Source organism: Phocoena phocoena, chromosome 16 (genome assembly GCF_963924675.1).
Source record: "Phocoena phocoena chromosome 16, mPhoPho1.1, whole genome shotgun sequence".
Classification (NCBI taxonomy): Eukaryota; Metazoa; Chordata; class Mammalia; order Artiodactyla; family Phocoenidae; genus Phocoena; species Phocoena phocoena.
Genome location: NC_089234.1, coordinates 13,316,324 through 13,343,252, shown reverse-complemented (window position 1 = coordinate 13,343,252; position 26,929 = coordinate 13,316,324). Strand labels below are relative to the sequence as shown.

General features: G+C 41.5%; 1 protein-coding gene and 1 pseudogene across 1 annotated transcript in view; both read right to left on the bottom strand.

Annotated features, from left to right (window-relative positions):
* Nucleotides 1-19,732, bottom strand: part of PDZD8 (PDZ domain containing 8) — a 91,460-nt gene extending 71,728 nt beyond the window's left edge. The window contains exon 1 of the mRNA XM_065894627.1: nucleotides 18,624-19,732. Within this exon, the coding sequence (XP_065750699.1) occupies nucleotides 18,624-19,489 (866 nt within the window). The 5' untranslated portion in view covers nucleotides 19,490-19,732. The remainder of the gene's footprint in view (nucleotides 1-18,623) is intronic.
* Nucleotides 1,940-3,322, bottom strand: LOC136136160 (gamma-aminobutyric acid receptor subunit alpha-5 pseudogene; annotated as a pseudogene).
* Nucleotides 19,733-26,929: the final 7,197 nt, after the last annotated feature.

Here is a 26,929-nt window from a genome sequence, read left to right as displayed (position 1 = left end):
AAGCACCCTGAATGCCAGCTGGTGACATCTCCATCACATGGCAGCAGTAAAACCGTTTGCAAACACTGTGATCTTTAGAGAAAAAGGGTTTACTACAAGCCCAATATAAAAATATTCTGCAGTCTAAATCTACTCTTAACTTCAGCATGGGTTCTTGTGTCCTTGCCAAAATAATAAATCTGCTAGAGTTTTCAACTCAATAAAAGGGAAAACTTTCTAACAATTAGAGCCAGTCAAAAAGGACACAACTGTCTCAATGCACTGCATGCCTTCTATCTCTAAAAATATTCAGGTAGAGGTTGGATGAGGCTTCGTCAAGGAGGGAAGGTGTTGTATAAAGAACACAAAATTTAGAATCATACAAACATAGATTATGGTCCCAACTCCTAGAGATTTGTTTCAGAGTAATCAAGGGAGGGGAGCGTGGGAAGATACAGATGATCAAAAGTGGCCACAAGTTAATGATTGTCTGGCTACATATAATGGGGTTCACTGAATTCTTAACTCTTGAGTAAGTTTGAAATTTCCCATAATGGAGAATTAGAAGTTTGTTGTGTATACTAAAACAACTTGGGTTCTCTCTTCCTGTTTTCTTTCTCTTCTATATTTTCCTTAGCAACATCATTTGCTCTCACTGCTTCTATAAATTCCATATATTTATGCTTAAAAGTAAATGGAACACCTTTTCTTCCAACTTGCTCCTCCTCTCCTGTTTTACTGGCACCACTGATTTCACAGACTTTAAGAAACCTGAAGTTACCTTTTACTTCCCCCTTTCTCCAGCCAACCAGTTCCACCTCCATTTCCCCAACTTCATATTGCTAAAATATATCTTCTACTTTTCTTCTGTGTTTCCCACTGGCTTGGTTCAGGTTTTCAATGAATTTTATGACTTTATGAATTTTATGACAATGAATTTTATGACTTCTAAAATTGTGTTTCCTCTTCTTAAAAAAGACTATTTTCCTTTATTTATTTATTTTTTATTTCTTAATGAACATTTAAGATTCATATATAGAAGCTAACAGAGCAATAAGTCAATCATGAAATAACATACAGGGAAATAAAATGGAAAATAACTCATTTACAATTTCTCACCACTGAAGCACTACACACTGGCTGCAGTGAGGTGTGGTCAATGTTTCAGACAGTGGATGCTCAGGCTAAATGCCAAGACTGTCATCACACTACTTTTTAAGATCTTTTCTTTCTTGGTCATTGTTCAGTTAGTGGGGGGAGGCGGAGGGAGAGAAGTAAGTTTCATTCCCACCTCCCCCACAAAAAATAGTTTTTAAGCAGTTAAATTTTTCCTTGGGGAAACACTGTATCTGTTAATCTAATGTACCATATATTTCTGTTATTAAATGTCTGCATAAATATTTGTTTATTCTATTTCTTAACATAAGATCATGCAGTACTTTTAATTTCAGAACAGTAAGAATTATCAAAGGTAATTAGTTTTGTACATAAATGCCCACAGTTTCTTTTTCAATGAAAAATGTGCTCTTTGTGATATTTGTTTCTTGTGAGAGTTGGTCAAGTAATAATCATGGAGTATTTCCTAAAATATTTATTTGCTGGGAAAATTTGTATGAAATGACATTCAAAGTATAAAAAACATTGTTAGGTAACACTTGGAACAGTTAAAAATATACTTGTTTGTAAACTATCAGTGTAAGATACTGAGCATCTGAGTGTCAGAGCCATTGTTTCCTGTTTTTCCAGAAAGTGGCTTGATTTGTCAATGTGACATCTTTGAAACATCTGACATTATATATAGAAACATCAAGGCAATATTATTTGTACATATTATTAGACATGCAAAAATTTCCTGAAAGATAGTGCCCAAATAAGGGAGAGGGAGGTCTCCCAAGCTCAACCTCTCCTTGGTGCCCGTCACTGAACGTATGGCTGTCTTGGAGTTTGGGAGCATGGCAGCTCATTTTGGAGAGGTAGCCCCTTTAATCACTGGCTTCCTATTCAAATATGTTGCCCAGTAAACTAGGTTGAAAGTGCCAAACAGGACTGGGAATATAATTCGGGACATTTTGTCGTTCTTGCTGATGCTGTTGTAAGTCTTTTTGTTTTCAGAAGTCTTGTCTTCAGGTTTTACTGAGGCTGAAGAGACATTTGAGGTCCCTGCAGGGGTCTGCTCCTTTGCGATGTTTGGGGGGTGAGTCATCTTTCCAGTAGTATAAGCATTTGTTGATTTATTTAGTGTAAGTTCACACTCCTTTTTCTTGATCTTGGCTGCTTCCAAGGCTTTTTGGCTGTCCCAGGCCCAGCCTGTCTTTGTGAAATAGTTGACGGTGGCAAACTCGATCAGCGCAGAGAACACAAAAGTGTAGCACACGGCTACGAACCAGTCCATGGCCTTCGCATAAGCCACTTTGGGCAGAGAGTTCCGGGCACTGATGCTGAGGGTTGTCATGGTCAGCACCGTGGTCAACCCAAACACTGTCCCGGCTGGGACTGACTCTCGGTTCAGCCAAAAGGACAATTGCGACAAGATCACAGTCATTACGCAGGGGAGATAGGTCTGGAAGACAAAGTACCCGGTCTTCCTCTTCAGATGGAAATGAGCCGTCATGATTGTGTATTCACCTGTGCTGGTGCTGATGTTCTCTGTGCCCACTGTCTGCCTCATCAGGTGGTATTGGTTCAGCCTGGAGCCATCTTCTGCCACCACCACCGACTTGGTTGTGCCGTTGGTCCAGACATAGACAACTTCGGAATTAGGATATGCATAGCTGCCAAATTTCAGAGGGCAGGCATGGGCATCCATCGGGAAGTCAAGTTGCATTGGGCACTCTGCCGAGATGGTCAAGCGCACGGTGTACAGCAGAGTGCCATCATCCAGCCGCAGCAGCTTGTTGGGCGTGGTCACGTTGTGGGCGATGGACTTCTTCCCATTGTGGAAGAAGGTGTCTGGAGTCCAGATTTTGCTGGCAAGGAGGTTGTTGAGGGGCAGGCGCTGCATGGGACCTTTAAACTGAAGGATTTCGTCTTTCCAGCTTTGTCAGAAAAACATGTCTATGGTGCATTCCATTTCCGTGTCAGACACTGGGCCGAAGTTGGTGACGTAGATGTCCGTTCTCACCTGAGTAATACGCTCTCTGAGCCCAGGCCTCAGTCTGCTGTCATAGCCATCCAGGAGCCCATCCAAGATCCTGGTGAATACTGTGATGTTGTCATTGGTTTCATCTTTTACAGAACTGGTTGGCATTTGTGAAAGGCCAAAGTGACTGGCTAAGTTCATGGAAATACAAAACAGAAGGAGGTTTTTGATCATGATAAAGCTAGAGAACATTCCATTGTCCATTCCCAATAAGAATAATAGCTGAAGCAGATGAATTTGGAAGAATAACTGTTCCTCTCTCCACCTTGATTGTGAAGCTTTCTGAAATATTTGCCACGCGTTCAAAGTCAGCAAGCTACTCCTTGTTCTGCAAGGTGCCCGCGCGCCCGCCCAGGAAGGCAAGCCGTTGGCGAAGGTGCACCCTCCTCCTCCTCCGCCTGCTCTCAACCAGCTGGCAGGAGCGGAAGGCCAGTGCGGCGTCACCGCCCCATGCCGCCAGCGCGAACTTCCCCAGTCCTCCCGGGCCGAAAGCCTCCGGTGCCCCCCGCGCTCCTGCTGCCACCCTGCGGCTCCGCTCCGCAACCGAGGCCGCGCTCTGCCCTGCTGCAGATCCCGCCCCCCGCGAAAAGACTATTTTCTTAACCAAAAACAAAAGTCTGTGCCTTTTATTTTCTTTAATAAAACGCTACCTCACAGGATTATTACAAAGATTTAGGAGTTCATACATGTGAAACACCTCGTAGAATTCCCAGCATGTAACAGGTACACGAATCCTGGTTTTCTTCCTTCTCTGTGCTTGAGTCTCATCAAACTGGCTTCCTTACTGAATCCCTAAAGATATCATACAGTGTCCTGATTCTGTTCCTTTGCTATTTCTCCTACCTACACTGAACTTCCATCCCATCTTCCTATGTCTAAAGCTACACTATCCCTTAACAATTAGCTCAAATGTCATCTCATCCCTTCAACAAATATGTTTACTGTATTCAAGAACAGAGAGACCAATCAAAGTCAGGCACTCAGAGACTACAGTCTTATTTCATGGTCAGGAATACAAGTGTCACTACATCCCGCCTAAGGAAGAGAGTAGAACAAGTAGATATAAATTAGGTAACTGGGAGTCCTGTGTGGTTTTTGCCTTTCAGTCTGACAGTCTTGACTCTCTCACATTAGGAACTAGCAAACATAAGTGTGCTCCCAAATCTCCTAAACCAAATATATAAACTAGATAAATCAGTGGTGATCGTTTCAAAATGTGTCTTCATTTACGTTCTTCAGAGGCACCTCAGTGATCCTTTAAATAATGAGTTCTCCTGCTGCATTTAAATATCGTCACAAACCTCTATTAGCCATCGCTTGTACGGTGCACATTATTATGCAAAGTATGGCACACTAATACAAAACTACACGTAACTAGAAAGAAAACAAAGTACAAATAGTTCGAAACATTCTTAATTTTCTATATTTGTAAACCATGAACCTAAATTTCAAATCTATTTTACGTAGACAATTCAACTGATATTACATTAAAAAGACAATTCATACACCAAGCTCCTCCACACTTAGCAAGGTTAACACAGCCACATTATTTCTCCTGAGAGACATGTCTGCCTGCTAATCACTCTGATCCCATAACTAGCCCCACATGGTAAGCTCCTCTTCACTATTCAAGTTCTCCTTCAGAGTCACCTCCTCTCTAACCAGCACCCCTACCCCGCCCCCCCCCCACCATCTGGTCATTGCTTCCCCATCTGTGTTCTAAAAGCACTTTATACACACTTCTGTTATGCCACTAATCACCCCATTTACATGTCTGTCTCTCTGTAGTTCTCCCACACCTCCCACTCCTCCCAACTAAATAGGGAGTTGCCTGAGGAGAGGAAACATATATGGCAGGTAGTACAGAACTGTGGTAAGAGCAGACTCTGTAGCCAGACAGCTTGGCTTGGGATCCCATTCTGCTGCTTAGTAGCAATATGACCCGGAGCAAACTCTTGCCTTTAAGCCTCAGTTTCCTCATATGCAGAAGGCAGATAATAATTACACCAACCTCACAGTGCTGTTATAAGAATTACATGAAATAATTTAAAGCACTTAGCATCCCTCACTTCTCAGCTTCTTTGTGACATGGTAGTTTAAAGCAGTGTTAAGGACACAGGATTTAGTTAGGGCTTGGTTTTGAATTTTAGGCCCAGCACTTACTAGCTTTGAGACCCTGGGCAAGCTATTTCAACTTTGAGAGCCTCAGTCTCTTCATCTGTAAAAGTAGGATAATAATTAGCACCTATGTTAGGGTTACTGTAAGGATTAGACAAGAAAGTTCACATAAAGCATCTGGCACAGGGAAGTGCTCTAGAAATATTTCCTATCAAGCTTTCTATTTATTTATTTGAAGGCTGGTCTCCTAGAGACATGTCAGACAGCAAACTTCTTCCCTTCCACAAGGAACCATATCAGGACTCAGCATTCGCCACATATGATGTTCAAGGTTATAGCTGTTTGTCTTCCTTGGACTTCAGATTTCCCATGGCCATGATTTCAGTCACTATACTAGTTGTCCTTTGTGAGGATATAAACTTGCAAGTGCAAGGAAACAAGTTAATAATAGCCAGTGTGCTTTCCTACCTTAGGTATCACCTTTATACCTCCGTGTCATTAAGCTTTTTAACTAAGGCTTATATTAAACTGAATATATTAAGAAACTGACTTAAGGAAACCCATGCAGAATTGTTCTATTTATGGAATTCCTTGGTGTGCACTAGGCTGACAAAGGTCATACTTGGGAAAATGATTTTAATTTCTGTACTCCTAGGGAGAAAAAAGTACTCCTAAGTGGTAATGAAACTAAAACGAACAAGGATAACAAATACTGTTACAAAGAAACTTTTCCCACCTGCTCATCCATACACCGTCTACCTAATATGAAAGGTTCACTTTTATCTAAACTCCTAATTCTGCACAGACTGATCAAGATCTAAAATGCTTCAAAATTTTCAGAAGCGGTTTTATATATATGTCGAACAAGAGTGATAATAGAGGCTGTAAGTCCCTCATAACAGAACTCAAAAGCTGGTGACTCAAAGATGAGTCAATGTTAACTGATCTCCTATGCAGGAGAGAGATAAAGTATCAAATGAGATGAGTGGCTCAGGGAACCAAAGTAATTCTCTTGACCATGTCAAATAAATCGCCTATCTTTTTATGTTCATCATAACCTACAATGTGAAGGTCTCTTACCATAGCCTATGATCAATTAAATTGAAACTCTCAGCTTTCACAAAGCTAAAAAAAGGGCAGAGCAATGAGAACTGTCCTCAAATCCCAACTCCTTCTATTCCTCTCTACCAGCTTTCCAATACATGCCTTTGAATAAGGGAATATAAAAATTACCACTTTACATGACTCTAGCACATTTACAAATTACATAATAATTTCATAGACATCCTTGATTCTCGTAACTCATAACAATGTACAGCACTATAAGTCTTATTTTACATGTGTAAAAACTAAGGATGAGGAAGTTCAAGTAATAGCTTTCTGTGATCACATAGTAAATGGTACAGTCAAAACTGCAACACATCCACCCAGCCTGTGCTCCTTACAACACCAAGATGTACAAGCAATACTATAAAGCAACAAAAAATAATGTATGTATTTAATATTCATTAAAGCTGACTCAGAAAGTGAGGCAATAGGGGTATCTCCTTTACATATGGCCAAAAATAAATAAACTTCAGGTTAGACCAGCAGTTCTCAAATATTCTGTTCACAGGGCCCCTATACATTTTAAAAAATTATTAAGGACTCCAAAAATCTGTTGTTTATATGGGCTATATGAATTCATATTTGCCACATTAGAAACTAGAAATAATACTTTTAAACATAAGACTACAAAAGCTCACATTCCATTAGCCTTCAGGGTGATGATGTCATCGCATATCAGGAAACTCCTGGAAAACTCCATTGTACACTTATGACAGAATGAGAGTGAAAAAGGTGAATAACATGTTTGTATTATAATGAGAATAGTTCTGACTTGGTAGACTGCCCTGTAAGGCTCTCAAAGTCCAAAGGGGTCCTCAAACCATACTTTGAAAACCATTAGTAACAACACTTAGTCATGGCAAATCTTCTTAAATTCCAAGTTGTAACTCATTATTTTACTTTAAGTACATTGTTTCTCACACTAGATTAAAAAAAATCTTGAAGGAAGGAAGGACTGTTTTATTTATTCCCTCATTGCACTAATTCTCTTTGCAGTGCACTGTGCCCTGGACAAAGATGGTATCAAACGTTTACTGAGTAAACTGAATCTCTTCCGAAATCTAGTGGATGGGGGAAAAGAAAACATCTTATGCCAAAATTATCACTTCCCTACTATGCAAAGATAAGAAAGATGAAGTATGTAACACAGAGGTCTGTCTTAAGTCAGTTAGCTGTATTGAACAGACAGAAACTCCATTCCAGATATGAAGTAAGCAACAGCAAAAGATCTGAACAAGAGAAATGAGGCAGAAGTTAATACTTTAAGGTTATAAATGTCCAGCTTTCCCCTCAATTTTCTCTATCCAAATAAAAGTAGCAAAGCATTTTCTGAACTATAAATGATTTTTAATATTATCCATATCTATGCTACACTTAGTTCATAACCCAATCACCTAACTAAAGTCAAACTTATTAAATGAAAATATATTAAAGATGATTTGTACCTGCACATTTAGGAGAAATTCCTACATTAGACCTATGCAGAAATAACAGAGAAGTGAATAATAATGCCACCTCATTCTTTTCTCTAAGAACTTTAAAAACTTTAGATTTTTGTTTCATTCAGTATCAGAAATTACAAGTTACATGACTTACCCAACTATACACTAAATAAAGAAATCCACAGTAAACAGATGTTCCTCATCATATAATCCTACTATTTCAGGGCAAGAGGCTTAAGAAAAACCTTAAGAGCACAGAGGCTCCAACAATTATTACCACAGATTCTGGTCTAAAATGCTTGTTGACTGGCATGAATCTCAGAATGAATCCAAATCCTAACTCTATAGTACTAAAAAATTCAAATAGTTTGAATAATTTACTCAAATATTTTAAGTAAGCAATTTACCCCTAAAATGGCTTATAATTTAGATAAATTGTATTCATGGGCTTTACTACAGACTAAGATGGTCATGAATTTTCTCCTTACACTTCACTAATTTCAAAATAGCTGAACTAAATTCAATCTGTGCTATCTACCACTCCAGCAACAGTAAACAAAAGCAATCATATTTTGCTACAAACATTTACTTAAATTTTTCCCATGTCAAGAGTCTGCAATTCTAGTTCTGATTAAAATCCAAAGTTAAATACTGAGAACTAATAACCTTTCCAAATATTAAAATAGATGAGACATAATCTTCGTAAACTTTCCAAAAATAATACTGTACTTAATAATGGTGAGAACAAAACAAAATTTTCAGTGTATTATAAAAATAGTTATCACAATGAAATTAGCTATGGAAGAATGGCTCTTAACTTCAGCCTCAGCAAGTTTCACAGAACTAAAAGCTTTGAATTATTTACTTGCTTGACCAAATAACGAAGGTAGCGAGACTGTGTAGTCAGCAACCACATTCATCCTTAGGAATAAGTATGAGTATAATCTAATATGCATGAAAAGCTATTGTGTGAAAAGAACAAAGAGTGTGCACACCACACCAGATGCACTATCTAGCAGATACTGATGTCTGCATGAAATAGCTGCACTAAGAAAACAACACAGTCATTTTTCAAAACAGAGATTCTTGTAGCCAGCTACTAAACAGAAATACTATCTCCCCCATTATTGCTACTTAAGATTTTACAGCAAAGAAAACAATAGTCACTTATAATTGCAGATTATATAGGAGGATATGGAGTTGATCCTGGCAGAAACACCATTTCTAAACATACTTAGGTTACAAATACCTATTCAACCGGCACATACCTCACCAACGAAACAAGTACACATAACAGGTACTTAATACAAAAGAATAAACTCAACTAAAACATCTTTACTATGCTTGCTAATCAGCATTTTTGTTGTAAGTACATATCAGGAAGAATTATGCTGGGGAGTGGGAAATTGTGTAGCTTTTTTTTTTTTAATCAAAGTTATGCAAATCAAAGCATGGACATTCCAGTAATCCACCTACCATATCATCAGCTCCATTCTCCCTACAATACATGAAGAATTTATGGGCATAAAGACCCAATGGGCTGATTAGAGAAGAAATACATGTTCTAAAGCATTCTGCTGGTTTGAGGAAAACTGGTAATTATGCACCAAACCAGTGAAAATAAGTTTTATTGTTATTCTATATCAGTCCAAGGGAAGGATGATAATCTGCAGTTTATCAATATTGGAACTTTCCTAAGAATGTGAAATTAAAAACCAAGGCTTCTGGAGTGCCAGAGAAGGCTGCAAACACATTTGTGTTTTGTCTTTGTGTGTGGGAATGAGAGGAGGAGAGATGGTGTCAGTAAGGTGCCTGACAGACCTTGAAGTCAGCACTGTGAACTGCTGGAAACCTCAATCAGCATCATTCGAGTGCGTGTGCGTGCCTGTGTGTGTGTGCCTGTGTATGTGTAGGGGAGAAGGCATTCCTCTTCAATACTGATTTTACAATCAGTACTGGGTTATATATCATCAGTCTGTGTTTATAACAACAACCTTCAACCATTAAAAAAGGTTAATATGTTCTATACATTCTATTTAAAGAAATTCAATGAACAGGTATTCTTTAGACAGACTAACTTCAAAATCCCAGGACTTCAGTTACAAGGCTGAGTTCATTTTGTGAAAATTTATTAACTGTATACTTACGATTTGGGCAGTTTCTGTATATACACACAGAAATACACACACACACACACACACACACACACTGTGCCAGTAAAAAGTTTGTGCAAAAAAAAAAAATTCTGCGTTTAACAGGCTAGCGTACTTTTTTATATAGGATAGTCAAAAAGTGATATGGAAGCAAGGAAATGAAAAAGTGAAAGGGTGAGCTCTTTGGCTATCTGTGGGAAAAACATTCTTGGAGAAGATCTAGCAAGGCCTTGTGATGGGTGCAGCTTGGAGTGTGAGAACACCCAGGAGGCCAGAAAAGAGTAAGTGAGAGGAAGAGTTATAGAATATAAGAGTTACAGAAAATAAGGTATGGCCAAAAGTGGAGTAAATCAGTAAATGACTTAGACCTATGCATAGTGCCTGGAGAAATGTCTACGTTACATCTACAAACCAATTTTCAGGGTCACATTTATTTTATACTCCCCACTTTATTATTAAGGAGAAAAGGATGGGGAGATGGAGAGGGAGGGGGAGATGGGGAAGGGAAGATGGAGAGAGAGGGACAGAGGGAGAGACAGGCACCTCCTCAGCATATAAGAGGCTTGTATTTGTGTGTTTGAGCATAAAGCTGGGTGTACAACTCAAACTTAATGCTTCAGTATATCAGAGGAATGAAATTAAAATGGAGAGGAGTACATTTCTCCTCGGAGATACAGCAGGTATCATATGTGACATTTATTATCTCCAATTAGATAGATATTATTTCCATTTCCATTTTACAAATCTGGAAACTGAGACTAAGAGAAGATAAGGCCTTTTCTCCAAGGCCTTTTTGCACGGTAGAGCGCTGAATTCAGGCATACGTTAATTCAAAACTCTATCTACTGGAATAGACAATTTAAGTACTTCCCTATAGCTTCAACCAAAAGAATGAAATAATTCCATGGTATTGCCAGTCTCTATGTAGCACCTGCAGTTCTACTCATTTGAAGGTAAATATTTAACACTTACACCTCATTTTTCCCTAGTACAAATACAGTAAGTATGTGGTTTTATGGGAGTCCTAGCAATTTGGCAAGAGAGATTTCGAAACTACTCTGTAAAACTTCTGCTAATGACCCAGTAGTTGCTTTATGACTTTCCAATGAAGTGTGAAGTGCTCTCATGCCATGCCCAAAGTGTTGGTAGGTCCTATGACTCTGAAAAGGAACAAAGGGATTTAACGGCACTTGTTTCCTGGTGACACTGTTCTGAGGAAACATAGAATGTGAAAGGAAGAAATGCTGGGTCAGTATTTAACTTCTAAAGTAGATATTTAGTGGTAGAAACTAACTAACTTGTTCGTATTGAACAACTGATTCAGAAAGTCTCAGCCTGCTCTAGGGAATCTTACTAAGAGAAAAAAAAGAGACAGGTTATACTTTCTTGGATAGTGAGAGGTTTTTTAGAAATGCCTGAGCTGGGGCTTCCCTGGTGGCGTAGTGATTAAGAATCCACCTGCCAATGCAGGGTACACAGGTTCGAACCCTGGTTTGGGGAAGATCCCACATGCTGCGGCGCAACTAAGCCCGTGCGCCACAACTACTGAGCCTGCGCTCTAGAGCCCGTGCTGCACAACAAGAGAAGCCACCGCAATGAAAAGCCTGCGCACCGCAACGAAGAGTAGCTCCCGCTCGCCACAACTAGAGAAAGCCTGTGCGCATCAAGCAGGACTCAACGCAGCCAAAAATAAATAAATTAATTAATTTAAAAAAAGAAAAGAAAAGAAACGCTGGAGCCATTGAAGGCATACAAGAAGGACAGCAAAAGTATTAAGTGCTTAATATTTGTTTTAGCAGGTTAGTTTCAGTTATATTTATGGAAAGTTGTATCCCTCTGTGTTTACTATGCAACCGGGAGTTAATGACCCCAGACAGGTTTCCAGGGGACTAAAAATTCCATGAAATTAAACTGTTTATGCATTTTTCTGCAGAGAGTATCCACAGTTTTCGTTAGCTTTCCAAAAAGGACCCTCAAAAAAAGGTTTAAAAGTACCTTTCAACATATATGCGTACACGTTCCTTTTTTGTACGCACTTAACCATAGATTTTTTGTTTTTTAGGGTTTTCTGTTTAAGGGTTTAGAGCAGGAATTAGCAAACCATTTTTTATAAAGGGCCAGATAGGATATATTTTAGAATCCGTGGGTGCATATGGTCTGTTGCACATTCTTCTTCTTCTCTCTCTCTTTTTTTTGAACAACTTTAAATGTAAAGTTAAAAAATGTAAAAGCTATTCTTAATTTGTGGGCCTAACACCAGCTTGTTTGCAAACTCCTGGTTTATTCAGAGTAACCATTGATATATCTCTGCAGAAGTAACACAGCATGTCTTTGGGAGTCCAGGACTTTTTTTATTAATTATTTTTTTTTACATCTTTATAGGAGTATAATTGCTTTACAATGTTGTGTTAGTTTCTGCTTTCAGTTATACATATACATATGTTCCTATATCTCTTCCCTCTTGCGTCTCCCTCCCTCCCACCCTCCCGATCCTACCCCTCTAGGTGGTCACAAAGCACAGAGCTGATCTCCCTGTGCTATGCGGCTGCTTCCCACTAGCTATCTATTTTATGTTTGGTAGTGTATATATGTCCATGCCACTCTCTCGCTTTGTCACAGCTTACCCTTCCCCCTCCCCATATCCTCAAGTCCGTTCTCCAGTAGGTCTGTGTCTTTATTCCTGTCTTACCCCTAGGTTCTTCATGACATTTTTTTCTTAAATTCCATATATATGTGTTAGCAGACAGTATTTGTCTTTCTCTTTCTGACTTACTTCACTCTGTATGACAGACTGTAGGTCTATCCACCTCATTACAAATAGCTCAATTTCGTTTCCTTTTATGGCTGAGTAATATGCCATTGTATATATGTGCCACATCTTCTTTATCCATTCATCCGATGATGGACACTTAGGTTGTTTCCATCTCCTGGCTATTGTCAGGATTTTTTTTTTTTTTTAAAGGACTTTGAGAAAGTCACTAACCGCCTCAGTCTCAAGTTTCCACATCTTTGTAAAAATGAGATACCGACCTCTCCTACACAGGTCCTTTAACTATTAAGAGAGATAGCAAGTGTATGGAACTGCACACACATTTCCTGGCATATAGTTAGCAAACTGATTTTATTACCTGTGCCTCTATCTCATATGATAAATTAGTAATATTTATAAGTCAATATTAAGTTTTTGGTCAGGCATGCTCCTCCAATGTAATCTACTTTATAATGATCTGCTTTGGCTACTACTTCTAGTAACAAAGTAGGGCTTTCCCAGAAGCCAACAGACCTGTACACCACCGATTAGAATCCAACAGTTTCCTCATAATTACTCTTCTCCTTTCAATATGTAAATCAAATTTCTAGAGCAAAGATTTAATTTTCAATATATTATTTTCTATCTGAAGTGTTTTAAATGCCTAAATCATAATATTTCAAAACAGCTTAAGAAAACCCAACTTGCAAGAAGTTATTAAAACCAACACTAAACTGGAGCATACTTAGGTGTACCAAGGAAACTAAGGCCACAAAATATTATACAACACAAAGTAATCAAGTATTTGCCTAGCAGAGACACTGATCTCTCCTCTGTTTCTCACAAAACTGAAGGTCTTAAATGTATCCAAATGTCATTATAATGAGCTTTAATTTAATTGTTCATTGCTTTCCCCTGGAAGACTAACCAGCTTGAAAGCATGAACTCTGTTTTAACCATTTTTTTATCACCATACTCTCACACAACAGGACGTATGGTAGTCTTCAGGAAATAGTTACTGAAAATAAGTGTCTATTTTTAAAATGACAACTATCTAAGATAATGATCTTACAATTCCATTTATATAGAGATACTCATCTGAGCAGGAGTACAAGAAAAAGCATAACAGATAAAAAATTAGCAAATACATTACATCATTACTCCAGAACAGCTAGCGTGATACCCCAATGTCCTTGTCTCCACTCTCCCAAAGTATCAAAGGTGAGTTATATTTCCTACTAACATTAGGAAGTAAAACTATGATTCCTACAATCACTAAGGAATTCTAGCAGCTATTTTAAAGTATTTTCCAGCCTAAGCAAAGATACCTTTTAAAAGTTGTCTGTATATAGAAAGAAAAGTATGAAAGCGTAAGTGAATAAACACAGCACATACACTTAACTTTACAAATGATTTTGTCAGCTTTCAGCGAATTTACTTTGAAAGTTTTTAAGAAGACATCAATTATTATCCTTACCTCAAATAATCAGTAAAATTTAAAATGTTATAATTAACATTAACAATAAATGTTTTTCTTCCTCATCTCAGAAGACCAAGGAAGAAATAACACAATTACAAGCCACATTATAGAGTATGAGGCTTTCCAGACCAAGCCTAATTTAGTTCTCTGAAATTAATGGTATATTTAGAGAAGATGTAGATAAAGATGCTAAAAGACCCTATCTAACTAAATACAGTCCTGTCCTCGCCTCCTCAATCTCCAGTCACTAAGAATATGTGAAAGTTTTCTACAAATACATATTGGAATATTTTCAAGAGTAAAAGAACAAAACAGTTATGACAGTTATGTTCAGAAGGCGTTCCGTGAACCTGAAAAGTGAAGTTTCCCCCAAATATTTGTTCCATACTCATTCATTAAATTCAAATGGTGTCAATAAGTAGATGCCCCCTCATTTGTAAGTCAAAGAAGTAAACACTTATATATAGTTAATTAATGACCCAAACCTTGCACTAAAGCAAGTCCACCAAACTCAAGGTAAAAGCAGCCACTGTCCACTTACTATCGCTGTACTGCAGAGAAACGAAAAATGTTTCAAGGGACTTTTAAAAGATTTCTAACAGAACGATTTTTTTTAACATTCAACATTATAATGATAATGTCTTTTATAAAATAAAGTTGCTCAGTGAAAGTCTCTTCAAAGACATAATGTTTAAAGAGGGACAGAAATTAGCACCCTCTACTATCCAGCTGTTAACTAACTCTTCCCATTTTCGATGAAGAGCAACAGTAACGCTCCTCATTTAGTAAGCATCTCAAGTTTATATATTGTCAGGCCAGCCAAGTACCATCAGTAAATGTAGCAAGTGGGTGGGAACTACAAGCTACACGTAAGAGGGCCTGCAGCTGCTACTAGACTCCATCTCTCCATCTTATTATTGCTAGGACAAATGCGGGCCTAGTGCTACCAGATCTTCCAAATTTTCCGAAGAAAAGCCAGAAATCCAAATCATGCAAAAATTTCCATTTTTAAATGTTGGCAATTAAGAAATAAGAAAACCACAGTGCAGGCCAAATTCAAAGTACCTACAAACTGAATCTGGCCTTTCAGTATGCAACGACTGCTAACTACACAGCAATAATAACCCAAGGAACAGAAGCATCAGTAAGAATCTCAAATGTCTGACTCCCAAACCCTAAACTCCTCAGGACTATTACTCAGATTTCATGTTGAAGATGGATTCTCCGTGTAGTCAAGAACACTGGTGGTAATCCTTCTCTCTTAAAGACTAATTTTTGACTAATAATACTTTTTAAAAAACTATGGCTTTTACTATTTTAAAGTATACATTTTAAGAAAAAATCAAAACAATGAACACTGAGGTGGTGAAATCAGAATATTAGTAAAATTAATAAAATTAGAATTGTAATATGTAGAAAATGTATACTTATTTAAAAATACTATAATGCTTTACAAACTGTGTTAGTTGGGTAAATGTCTATCAGCTGGGTCCCCAGAAAGCAACCAATCATTTGAGCTCCCTTCTCATCTCTTTATGAGACATCAAGAATGGGTAGTCCTGATGGGCCACTTTTACTTTAGCAACATGAAAATAAAAAACAAATGAAGAGGGGGAAGAAGTGACAACAATGTTAATTGGCAAGGTATTTCTGTTTTATAATAATTTCAAGTGCCAAAAGATCCTAAGACTCAATACAATTTTCTTTACTACTTTAGCTCTAAGTAGATTAGATAGCTAAAAAGGATAAACTAGCAAGACCTTCTATTTAGAAATAAAATCTGCTGGATTAAAAAAGAAATGCTAAGTGGGGCAGCACCCAAAGATTTAACCTTATGATTTAACCTTAAAAGAATCGTTTCTCAAAATTTCCAAAAAAAATTTTTTAAGGAAAAAAAAAAGCTTTATAGTCATACTCAGAGTTCTCAGTTAATTTGGAAGGCTACCCCCACATATTTTGATGACATACTTAAAAAAAAAATCCTTAAGAACAACATAGCAGAGTTTAAGGAAAAAGGGCAGCTTGACTTTATCAGAACTTGACAGCTGTGTGATTTTAAACAAGTTATTTAACTACTCTGGGCACTATCCCCTGATCTATAATAAAAGGATAAACCACAGCTACTTTAATTCTCATGATGAGAATTGTGATACATCTTAAATGTATTTTAATTCATTCTCTTAGCTGAAACTTGAATCTGTACCACAACATCAGTACTTTAAAATATTCCTGGCAGAACAGCTACACACAGATGAGAGAACTCAACACTTCTTGAAGCAGCCCTTTTCATCCTCACACTTCTATCATTTTCTTTTACTAAACTAAAATCAGCTTCCTAGTTACTTCAACCCCATCAATCACATTCTAGTTTAAATCTTATTAAGTATAGCTAATACAATTCTCACTAAACTCCAACCTCCATAAGGATTGAGACTGTTCAGTATTGAAAGCCCAGCACCTAGAACAATGATAAGCACATAGCAGGTGTACAATAAATATTTACAGATTGAGTGATATGTTCTGTACAGTATTTACTGATTGACCATTGAAATGCCTTCGAATATAAAGAGCACAAGTGTGTATACTTCTGGAGGTGATCATTTAATGTTTAAGGTTTAAAAGTTGAAATATCATACATAACCAAACACACACATGCTATGTTTTTAAAAATCCCTTTGGATACAGTAAATAAAAGCAATTTTGCTACATTTTAAACGATGATGCTATTCAATGACACAGATGATAAAGTTCCTTCAAAGCAATAAACCTATTAATGGCTCCATAACTTCTAATCATAATTTCCTTCAGATTTAACTGAATTCCAAGTCTACATTAAAAAAAAAAAAAACACCTCAAAATGACATGTACCCTCACTACCACTGGCTATCCTACAAATAACCCCCAAATAATAACTTAGTCAAGTTTTATCACCTGAAAGTTACCCAGAAAACATCAGAATTGAAATTGTGATAGAATTATCAAAATCTGTAACAACTTTCTCTCATGATTTTCTTAGCCACACACTGCTACAAACACCTCACTGCTTAAACACTAGAACTCATTTATAATTTAGTCACTTATATTTCAGAGCTGAAAGAGTAGGTTTCATAAAGTTATGTTCCACTTCACAGAACAGGAAATCAAACAGTGGATGACCAGTTCACCATCCCCTGCAAATCTATGGAAATATTTCCATTGTAAATTTCTCCTGCCACCTGACGGTTTTAAGCTGTCACTCTGTGATATCAGCGTAAACAAAACACAATTACTAAGGTAAATCTGCCACATAACACAAGTCAATACTCCACCCCAAACCCAAACATCAAATATTCCTGAATTATTTGGGTCACTGATGCTTGAAACTGTGGTAGAAAATCAGTGATCTAGAAACATGTAACTTCCACTAAAGGAAACTAGGTAAGGCAAATACCAGATTTACATAATTTTATAGTAAAGAACAAAATCTAAAAGGGTCAAACATTTTAATGAACACAAAATTAAAGGAGGACAGAAAGTAAAATTAAAAATTCATGTTTTGTAAGAAATAGCCATACATGACCCTTTCAACACCGACAAGCCTTCCCAGACCAAAGTGGATGAAGCCTCTAGCCCTACAAAATTTTCCTTCCCCTTCCACTTCTATGATATTAAAAGAAAAACAACCCAAACCCTTGTACATTAATCAAAATAGTATACTACAGAAAATCAAACCGCCAGATATAGGGAGACTTTAAAACAGTTAAAATCACTACCAATCTTTAAAATACTATCTGCAGGGCCATTTCGGGTACTGTGGGAGGAACTCAGAGCCAGGAAGGGGCAGTCTGCGTCTGTGCTATAGAACCCACCCCCAAAGGGCAGATGACATGAACACAGAATGTACAGGGAACTGCAACACGCACAGGCTCCCAACTCGTTACCAATTTGCAGTGCAAGAGTATTCCTTTCCAACAGACACTCCCTCTACCCTGAAAGGTGCCGAAGCAGCACAGCAAAACGGGCCTGCAGTTGCAAAATACAACAGCCCTGGGCTACCAGCACACTCTTCACGCCTGTACTTTGTGTCCAGGAACAATTTCTCAACGTGGCCAAGGTGATGCAGCAACCACGGATAGGAGTAGTTTCTCAACAGTCCCAGAGCCATCCCGGGGAGGAGGGTGGACTTCCCTTGCATCTTCGATATGCTGCTTCGACCCATGCTGACAGCACCTTGGATGCCCAAGAACACACGACGAGGTTTCTAGCTCCCATTAAGGCCCCTCGGAAGCAAAGAACGTAAGCACTACCTGCCTTTATCTAGGGCCCTGTCCAGGGCTGGGAAGAGCCCTGGAAAGCAGGGACTGGGATTCAGTCGTTGCCCTTTCCACCCACGCAGGCGGCAGCGTGCCTCCAGGCCCGGGGTCCCAGCAGCCAGGCCCCCGCGGCCGGGCGACCCTTCCCCCCACGCCCCTCTCACCTGATCTTGTAGCTCGGGAGGGTGTGCTTGCGCTTGATGACTTTCTTGAGCTGGTTGACGATGATGGAGGTCAGCTGGGGCATGGGCCGCCCTTCGAACTGGGAGCGCACCTCGAAGTCGATCAGCGGGTCCTCCACGAAGGAGAAGAACCAGTGGGTGAAGGGCACGCGGGTGAGGACGAAGCGCAGCCTCCCCACCACCCGGGACAGCTTGACGAACAGGTAGGCGGACTTGCCGAAGACCAAGTCCACGTCGATGGCCAGGTGGAAGCCCCCGCTGTACTCCACCTCCGCCTCGAAGGCCAGCTCCTCGGGGGAGGTGGCGGGCAGCGCCTCCCCCTCAGGAACGTCGGGCTCCCCGGTGGCCGAGGGCACCACGGGCCGGAGGAGCCGGATGGTCTTGATGAAGGGCACGGTGTCGCCCAGGGACACGTCCCGCAGGCTCAGCCCCTCCAGGAGGCGCCCGGCCGTCTTGGTCTGCAGCAGCTCCTCGAACTCCACCTTGATCTTCTTGGTGACCCAGCGGCGGGCCAGCGCGGTGTCCCGCAGCTCCCGGAACAGGAACAGGATGCTGGCGTTTAGGAAGTAGCAGGTCTCCCGCGTCGGCGGGGCGGGGGTCTCGGGGGCCGGAGTCGTGCCGCCCTCGGGTGGCCCGCCGGAGGGCTCCTCAGCCCCGCCGCCGCCATAAAGGTACTCTCTCAGGGCCAGGTCCGGCACCGGCTTGATGTAGCGGAAGCCGTCGGCCGCGCGGGCGGCCTCGTCCGGCGGCGGCTCGGGCTGTTTGCGGTAAAGCAGCAGGAACTGGGTGAGCAGCGTGAGTAAGGAGCCCAGCACGGCGGACGCCAGGATCATAAGCAGCAGCCCCATCCCGCCACCGCCTCCGCCCGGAGCGCCCGCGCCCTGGCCCCCGCGCCCACAGCGCGGCTTTCTTCACGGCGCCCTCCCCCCTACCTCCATCTTGAGGACATCGGGCGGCGGGGTTTGGGCGAGCGGCTCCCTGGGCCTCGTCCAGGGGCTCCGGACGGCGCACTGCAGCGCCCCAGCCCGCGGCGGCCCGCGCCTCCTCAGAAGCTCCCGGAGGCGGCTGCTGTGGTGGCGGCAGCGGGGGCGGGAGGGAGCGGAACGGCGCCTTCCTCTGGCCGCCGCTCATTGGACGAACGGCGAGTGACGTCAGGAGCGTACTCGCTCCCGGCGGCGTCGCCTGGCAGCCGGCGCCCGGGCACGCGTACGCGGGTCCTTCTTCACCTCTCGGGCGCCCTTCCAACCCCGCCCCCACGCCAACATTCCAGTCCCCCGCGATACACGTGGCTGTCACTTCTGAAGCCGCTGCGCGGATCTGGGAGGATAACTGGGGCCACCGGTTGGAGGATAAGGAGGCCGGGCGGAGATGTCGTGGCGGCGCGTTCTTGACTCCGGTCATCCCGTTGTCTTCTAATGCGCCCATCCCCCCTCATTGGCCGCGGTCCCTGTTACCCCTGCTGCAGTGTGATTCTTCTACTCCCGTCCCTGAGAATGGGCTGGCGGCTCTCCCTGCCGGGCAGCGCCGCAAAAGATCTGAGTTGGCCGTTCGGAGACTTCCCAAGCCGAGGACAAGATTGCACTGCCTCTGAGACCGCGGTCGCCGACCATCAATCTGACCAGCAGACGCTCTGCGTTCGCGGAGGGTGGGCCCTGGGAAGGAGGGACAGAGAAAAAAGGAGTCAGATGCGGACTAACTTTACTACCTAGGCGGATATTTGAGATTTAAACGAGAAGGACATAAAAAAAAAGAGCCGGTTTGAGGAATGATGAGTGGGATGAACTTGCCAGATGATTGGAAGATAAATAGTCACTGTCAAGCTATCGCAGTGCGTTAAGCCCCTGAGTGTATTACCACATTTAGTTCATTTAAGAGACAGTTATAGTTAGCCACCACCCATTTTACAGATGCAAACACTGGCGCAGAGAGGCAAAGGACGTTGCTTAGGGTCACACAATGGTGCCTGATTTTGTCTAAAACTAAACCCTAAGTCCTTGGTCACTACTCAGTACTAGGATACCAAGATTGCTAGAGTTGGAAGGAGGCTTATTGGTTCCATGGTGCACAGGAAGGGGGAGTTAGAAAGGGGGGGCGTGAGGAAAGACTTAAAGGAATTTTGCACAAGGTAGCACCTTGACCAAAGCCATAGAGTTAATGAAGCCAGGTTGCCCAGGAACAATGTTATCCTCCTGCCATCTGGTTACCTCACAAATGCTTATGTGCTCCAACCACATGGCCAACACAAAGATCCACCCCTAGTCCCACAAGGGTCAGATATTCCATACCTAAAAATCAGGTTGGTTCTGGCTGGCCTTAAGGGGCCAGGGCAGGGCTCCTCTTTAGCTCTGGAAGATCCCCAAGCCAGTGACAGTCCTGAGTCTGGGTGATTCTAGAACAAAAAATCAGAATTCTGACCCAACTGGAGCAGGTATAGAACTTTGGAACCAAGCCGTTCTCATCTTACTTACTCATCCCCAGGTGTGAGACCAGAATGGCTCCTTTGCTGCAAAAATGTTAGCCTGCTGAGAGAGCCAGGCTCAAAACCATATTCCACATCCTACCGAAGTCCAGAGCCCTGCTGGGATATCTGGGAGCTCCAGGCAGCTTCTTTTCTTGTGATCATCTCTGGGCTGCTATCTCAGTTCTACACTGTTTCAACCCAAATGGGAAATGTAGACCCTTAATAGCCACCAAAAACCTTATTTATAATACTCCTGCACCATTGTAATAAATGTCACAGAAGCTGGAGGTGGGGTGGAAGATTATCTGAGTAATTTTCACAGCACTGAGATTCAATATCCTCAAATTGTGTACTAATCCATTCTGCATCTTAAAATATTCTTCAACTACCTCCTTCCCCCACAAGGAAAGTTGGTGATTTTCCTGGGAGTGAGTTCTCAGTCTCACACTCCATCTTGCAGGCTTCTCCCTTTTCTGCCCTCCTCCTACCTCATTAGTAACAGAACTCCCACTTGACATCATGAATGTCAATGCATTGAGATAAAAGACACTTATTCCCCAATCTCTCTTACATCTGGATGTGTCAGTGTTACCGGTTTCTGATATGTAAGAAGTTTTGTAGGACCTTCTGGAAGTCTCTTAAAGGGGACTGACTCAGCTGGAAGCTACACCATTTTACTTTCCTCTCTTTGTTCCTCCTTCCAGCTGTCTGGAATGCAGTCATGATTTCTGGGGCTCCAGCAGCTACTTTGGATCTTGAAGTAACTTTGACAATGGAAGCCGTATGCTAAAGATGGCAAAGTAGACAGATATGCCTGGATCCCTGATGACTTCTTGGAGCTACCACAACAGCCCTGGATTTTCTGTTATATTTGGTCAAACCTAATCTTAACCGTTTCATCCAATAACCATCCTTCCCAAGTTGCCCCCTCCTCTATGTTCCCTACCATTCACCCACTTGTCCAAACTGCTTGCCCTCCTTACTCCCCCTCATCATTTTTTTTTTTTTTTTTGCGGTACGCGGGCCTCTCACTGCTGTGGCCTCTCTCGTTGCGGAGCACAGGCTCCGGACGCACAAGCCCAGCGGCCATGGCTCACGGGCCCAGCCGCTCCACGGCATGTGGGATCCTCCCGGACCGGGGCACGAACCCGTGTCCCCTGCATCGGCAGGCGGACTCTCAACCACTGCGCCACCAGGGAAGCCCCCCCCATCATTTTAATTCTATCTCCTTAGTATATCTCAAGTGTGTCCTCACTTCTCTAGCCCTATCACCAGGCCCTTATTTCAGGCCCTCTTCTTTTCTCTTGCAATGACTTTAGTTCTTCGTTACCTCCTACCTAGTCACTCTGTCTGTCTTGCCTCCTGTGATCATTCTCCACACTGTTGCTACCATGATCTTTCTCCAGTACAAAACTGATCTTGTCACCTTGTAGCTACAAGTTCTTCAGTGGCTCCCCACAGCCATGTTCATAATAGTGGCTATCGTGCATCAAGAGCCCAGTAAATGGGAAGCATTGCGCTAAGCACTTCGGAAGCATTTACGCCCCCACAGTTGTCCTTTACGGTAAGTACTATCACCTCCAGTTTAGGGATGAGGAGACAGACACTTAATGCAGATAAATAACCTGCCCAAAGTCACTAAATTAATAAGTGGAGGAGTGCAGATTTGAATAAACTCTGTCTAACCCCAAGGCCTCTCATTTTACGTCCGTATTCCTTTAGGATACGGTCCAAACTCATTAGCATCCTTTGTGAGTTTGCCTTTGCTTATACTTCAGCTTCTTCTCTCACTACTCCAGATGTAGATTTGGAAGATTTTTTCCCTATCTTTGTATTTTTAGGTCCTTGTTGTTTATCTATTTTATATATAGTAGTGTGTATATGTTAACTCCAAACTCCTAATTTCTCTCTCCCCCGCCCCTCCACTATCCCCTTAGGTAACCATGTTTGTTTTCTATGCCTGTGAGTCTATTTCTGTTCTGTAAATAAGTTCATTTGCATCCTTTTTTTAGATTCCACATATAAGTGCTATCATATGATATTTGTCTTTGACTTACTTAACTTAGTATGATAATCTTTAGGTCTGTCTATGTTGCAAATGTCATTATTTCATTATTTTTTATGGCTGAGTAATTTTCCATTGTATGTGTATAACACATCTTCTTTATCCATTCATCAGTTGATGGATGAAGATATTATTGATGAATTTGCTTTCATTAAAGCCAGAAAGTAAAATTATAATAAACGCTGTTTGGGGTACAAACAAAATATTTAAACTTAATGTGAACTTTAATATATCTACTTTTCAAATTTACTATATTTTTTCAACTACTTTAATGTTCTGGAATAAACTAGCCATTAAAATATATGAAAAGGTATATACAGGGATTCACATGTTGACTGAAGAAAGACACACAACCTAAAAGTTGCAAGTTATGTTTTATTTGGGAAACTTACTGAGGACTACAGCCTGGGAGACAGCCTCTCAGATAGCTCTGAGGAACTGCTCCAAAGAGGAAAGGGAAGAGCCCAGATGAATAGGAATTTTTGCTGAAAACGAAACAAAACATGTAGTCAAACATCAAAAGATTACTGCTAGTCATGGAAAACAGACATCTTGAGTTAATGATTTTAGTGCTTTTCTGTGTATGGGAAGATGCAAGAGTCTGGGTTCATTGAAGTTATTCCTTAGATATGAATCTTAATTGTCTAGGGCCAGTATCCTGTTTTTCTCCACCCTGAATTTTCCTCAGGGCACACTGCAGGGGTTAGCTGCAGTGCCTGATGACTGGATGGTGGGCAGCATTCTTTGTTTATGGAAATGTCAGGCAACATTTTTTTGTCCACCCACATTTGTCCTTTTGCCTCAGGCTCTGGTATTTCTTGGCATGGCACTGTCAGATCCTGTCTTTATTTAAAATCTTGATGTTTTGTTTATCATAGATAACATTTTATCTTTTAGATGTTGCATTAAATGTTACTTATCTTGTTGATTGGTTTTTTTGGTGCCCCTTCACATTTTCTGCCCAAGGTGAGAACCTCACTCACCTCACCCCAATCCTGGCCCTGCTCTTCAGCCATATGGGACTGTTTGCAGACTCCTAAACACACAATTAGCTATCTTACTTCCTTTATTTTTGTCAGTCTTGCCTAGCACACGGTGGGTACTCCATAAATATTTGTGGATGTTAATGAATGCTTTTCCTTCTGACCTTAACCCTTTGGTTCCCCTGCCCATTGTCTGAATAACTCCTACTTGGGGTTTTTTAAGACTGAACAGAAGGGTCACCTCTACCGGAATTTTCCCTGACTGTTCATACCCCTGTCCCTCCTGACCTCCTCTAAGTCTGGGTTAGGAGCTTTTCCATTGTCCTCAGTGCAGTTTGAGGTCACCTTGGAAACAGCATTTCTTATCATGTTCTGAGATTCCCTGTTACTTGCTCGGAATCACGAGTCCACTTGTGAGCTTCTCAAGAGCAAAGACCATGGCTTTTTTGTCTCTGTATCCTCAGCCCGCAAAGCACATACTAGGAAGCATGCTTATAGGATGAATGGATGGCTGAATGGATGGAGAGATGGTAGAGTGAGATCTGCTTTAAGATATAACTGGTAGCAAATTGCAAGTGGAGTCTGTATGGAGGGAGAGTGAGATTTGTGAAGAAGTTTTGCCAGAATCCAGACAAGAGTTGATCAGGGATTAGACTAAGGCAGTAGGTTGGACTTACGAGACATTTTAGAGGAAAAATCAACGGAATTGGTTTGAAATTAAGTGCATGGAGAAGAACTCAAAGGCAACTGAGGTTTTATAATTGAGTGAGTAGGAAGATGGGGGTTCCATAAACAAAGACAGGCAACACAGGAGAGCAAGCTGTAGGCCTATCACCTACACATGGTCATGGACCCAGAGAACAGGGAGCGCAGCCATATCAGATCCTTACTAGATAGATGAGGCCTTAATCAGTATTTATATTCCTCCTAAATTCTTCTGCAAACCATTCCACTTTTCTCTATCCCCTGGAATTGCTTTAGCCTGGGCCATTGTCATCTTTTGTCTAAATTCCTGCCACTGCCTTCTAATTGGTCTACCCACCTCCAACTTTCCTTTCCTTACTTTATTCACCATTCTCAGCCAAGCCAAATTAAGCTATTCTCTGCTTAAAATCTTTCAACAGCTCTCCATAGGCTTCTGGATGAAGTGCTGATTCCTGAGCACGATCCCTCAGGCTTTCACGATCTAGCCCTTGCCTACATCTTCCACTCCATTTCGCAATATGCCCCCACTTGTGGCTGTGCTCCAGGATTCCTAAAGTTCTTGTGATTCCTCCTTGTCCCTTGCTCTTTCTCTCATCTCTAGGGCTTTGCACCTGCTACTTCTTCTACCTGAAACTCTTTCCCTCTTCCCTTTGTAGGCACCTGCTGCCCTTCAAGTTTAAACACTTATTTCCAGGAGACTGTCCCTGCTCCTAGCCTTAACTTGGCCCCCTGCTACCTACTCATACAACAACCTGTTCTTTCCTGATGCTTGTGACAGAGATTGCTAGTTGCCTATTCATATTACGTACAGATGTGATGACTGGTACTGTAATGGCCATCTTACAATCACGTGGTAACCTTGAGGATAGATGCCACACACTGAACGTAGTTAAAACAGAAAGATAGAAGAACCTTGGGACACTAATGATATGGAAGCTGTATACAACCTTGCAATCCTCACCTCTGGACTTCTTCTACATTTGAGAAACATGTCCTTTAAGCTGTCACGCTAGTACTTCTCAGGTCTCTGTTGCCAGCTGCCAAATGCAATACTGATAAAAGTTCATCAGACCTTTTTGTTATCACTTGTACAATGTGTCTTATAAACCACAGTGTTTCCCAGTCCTCGACATAAATCTTGGAACATAGCGAGTGCTCAACTGATATTTATTAAGTCAATGAATGTATTCACATGACATCCTCTCCACTTTTGGTGAGAAAGAGCTACCCTGTTCTCCTGAAACTTTGGGACCACTCATTTGAAGGAAGAGGCTAGGGAGGAGGGAGCAGAATGCCCCAGTAGACTGGGAGAGGAGGCACTGCTGTTGGCTGTGCTCCCCTGCAAAGCAGGGGAAGGTAACTGTGGGAGAGAATAACAGGCTGCAGTAGCAAGAGGCTTGGAGACTGTAAGTCCTTGAGATCTATTGGTGGATCCAAATCTACTGCTGGGAATCGGTGTAACTGTTGGGGTCCCAGGCACACTCACCTCTTCTGTATTTATATTCACTCCTTAGGTGATCTAATCCAACTTCACGGCTTCAAATACTATCCATCTGCTGTGTTTCCAAATGTATTTAATCAGTCTGGACCCCTCCCTTGAACTCCTCTAGGAAACCCATATATCCTACAGCCTACTGGATACCTCCATTTGGGTGTAGAATAACTTACTGTGTGCAAAACTGAGCTGATATTCAACCCCCCTGGTTCTTTGGGCAGGCTTCAGTTAATGGTGCCTCTGTTCTTCCAGTTACTAAGGCCAAAAGCCTTGTGTTGTCCTTGACACCTTTCTTTTGCTCATATCTATACCTGGTCTGTTGACAAATCCTGTTGGCTCTATCTTCAAAATATATTTGGAATTTTACCACATTCATCATCCTGGTTCAAGCACCAGGTTGGGCCTGGATTTTTGGAATGGACTCTTAACTGGCCTCTCTGCTTCTTCCCTTGCCACCCTGATGTCTATTCAAACACAGATGCCACAGTGATCACGTTAAAGGACAAGTCTGACCGTGCCACTCATCTGCTCAAAACCACCAGTGGTTCCTGTGGGGGGCAGAATAGTGACCCCCCCCAA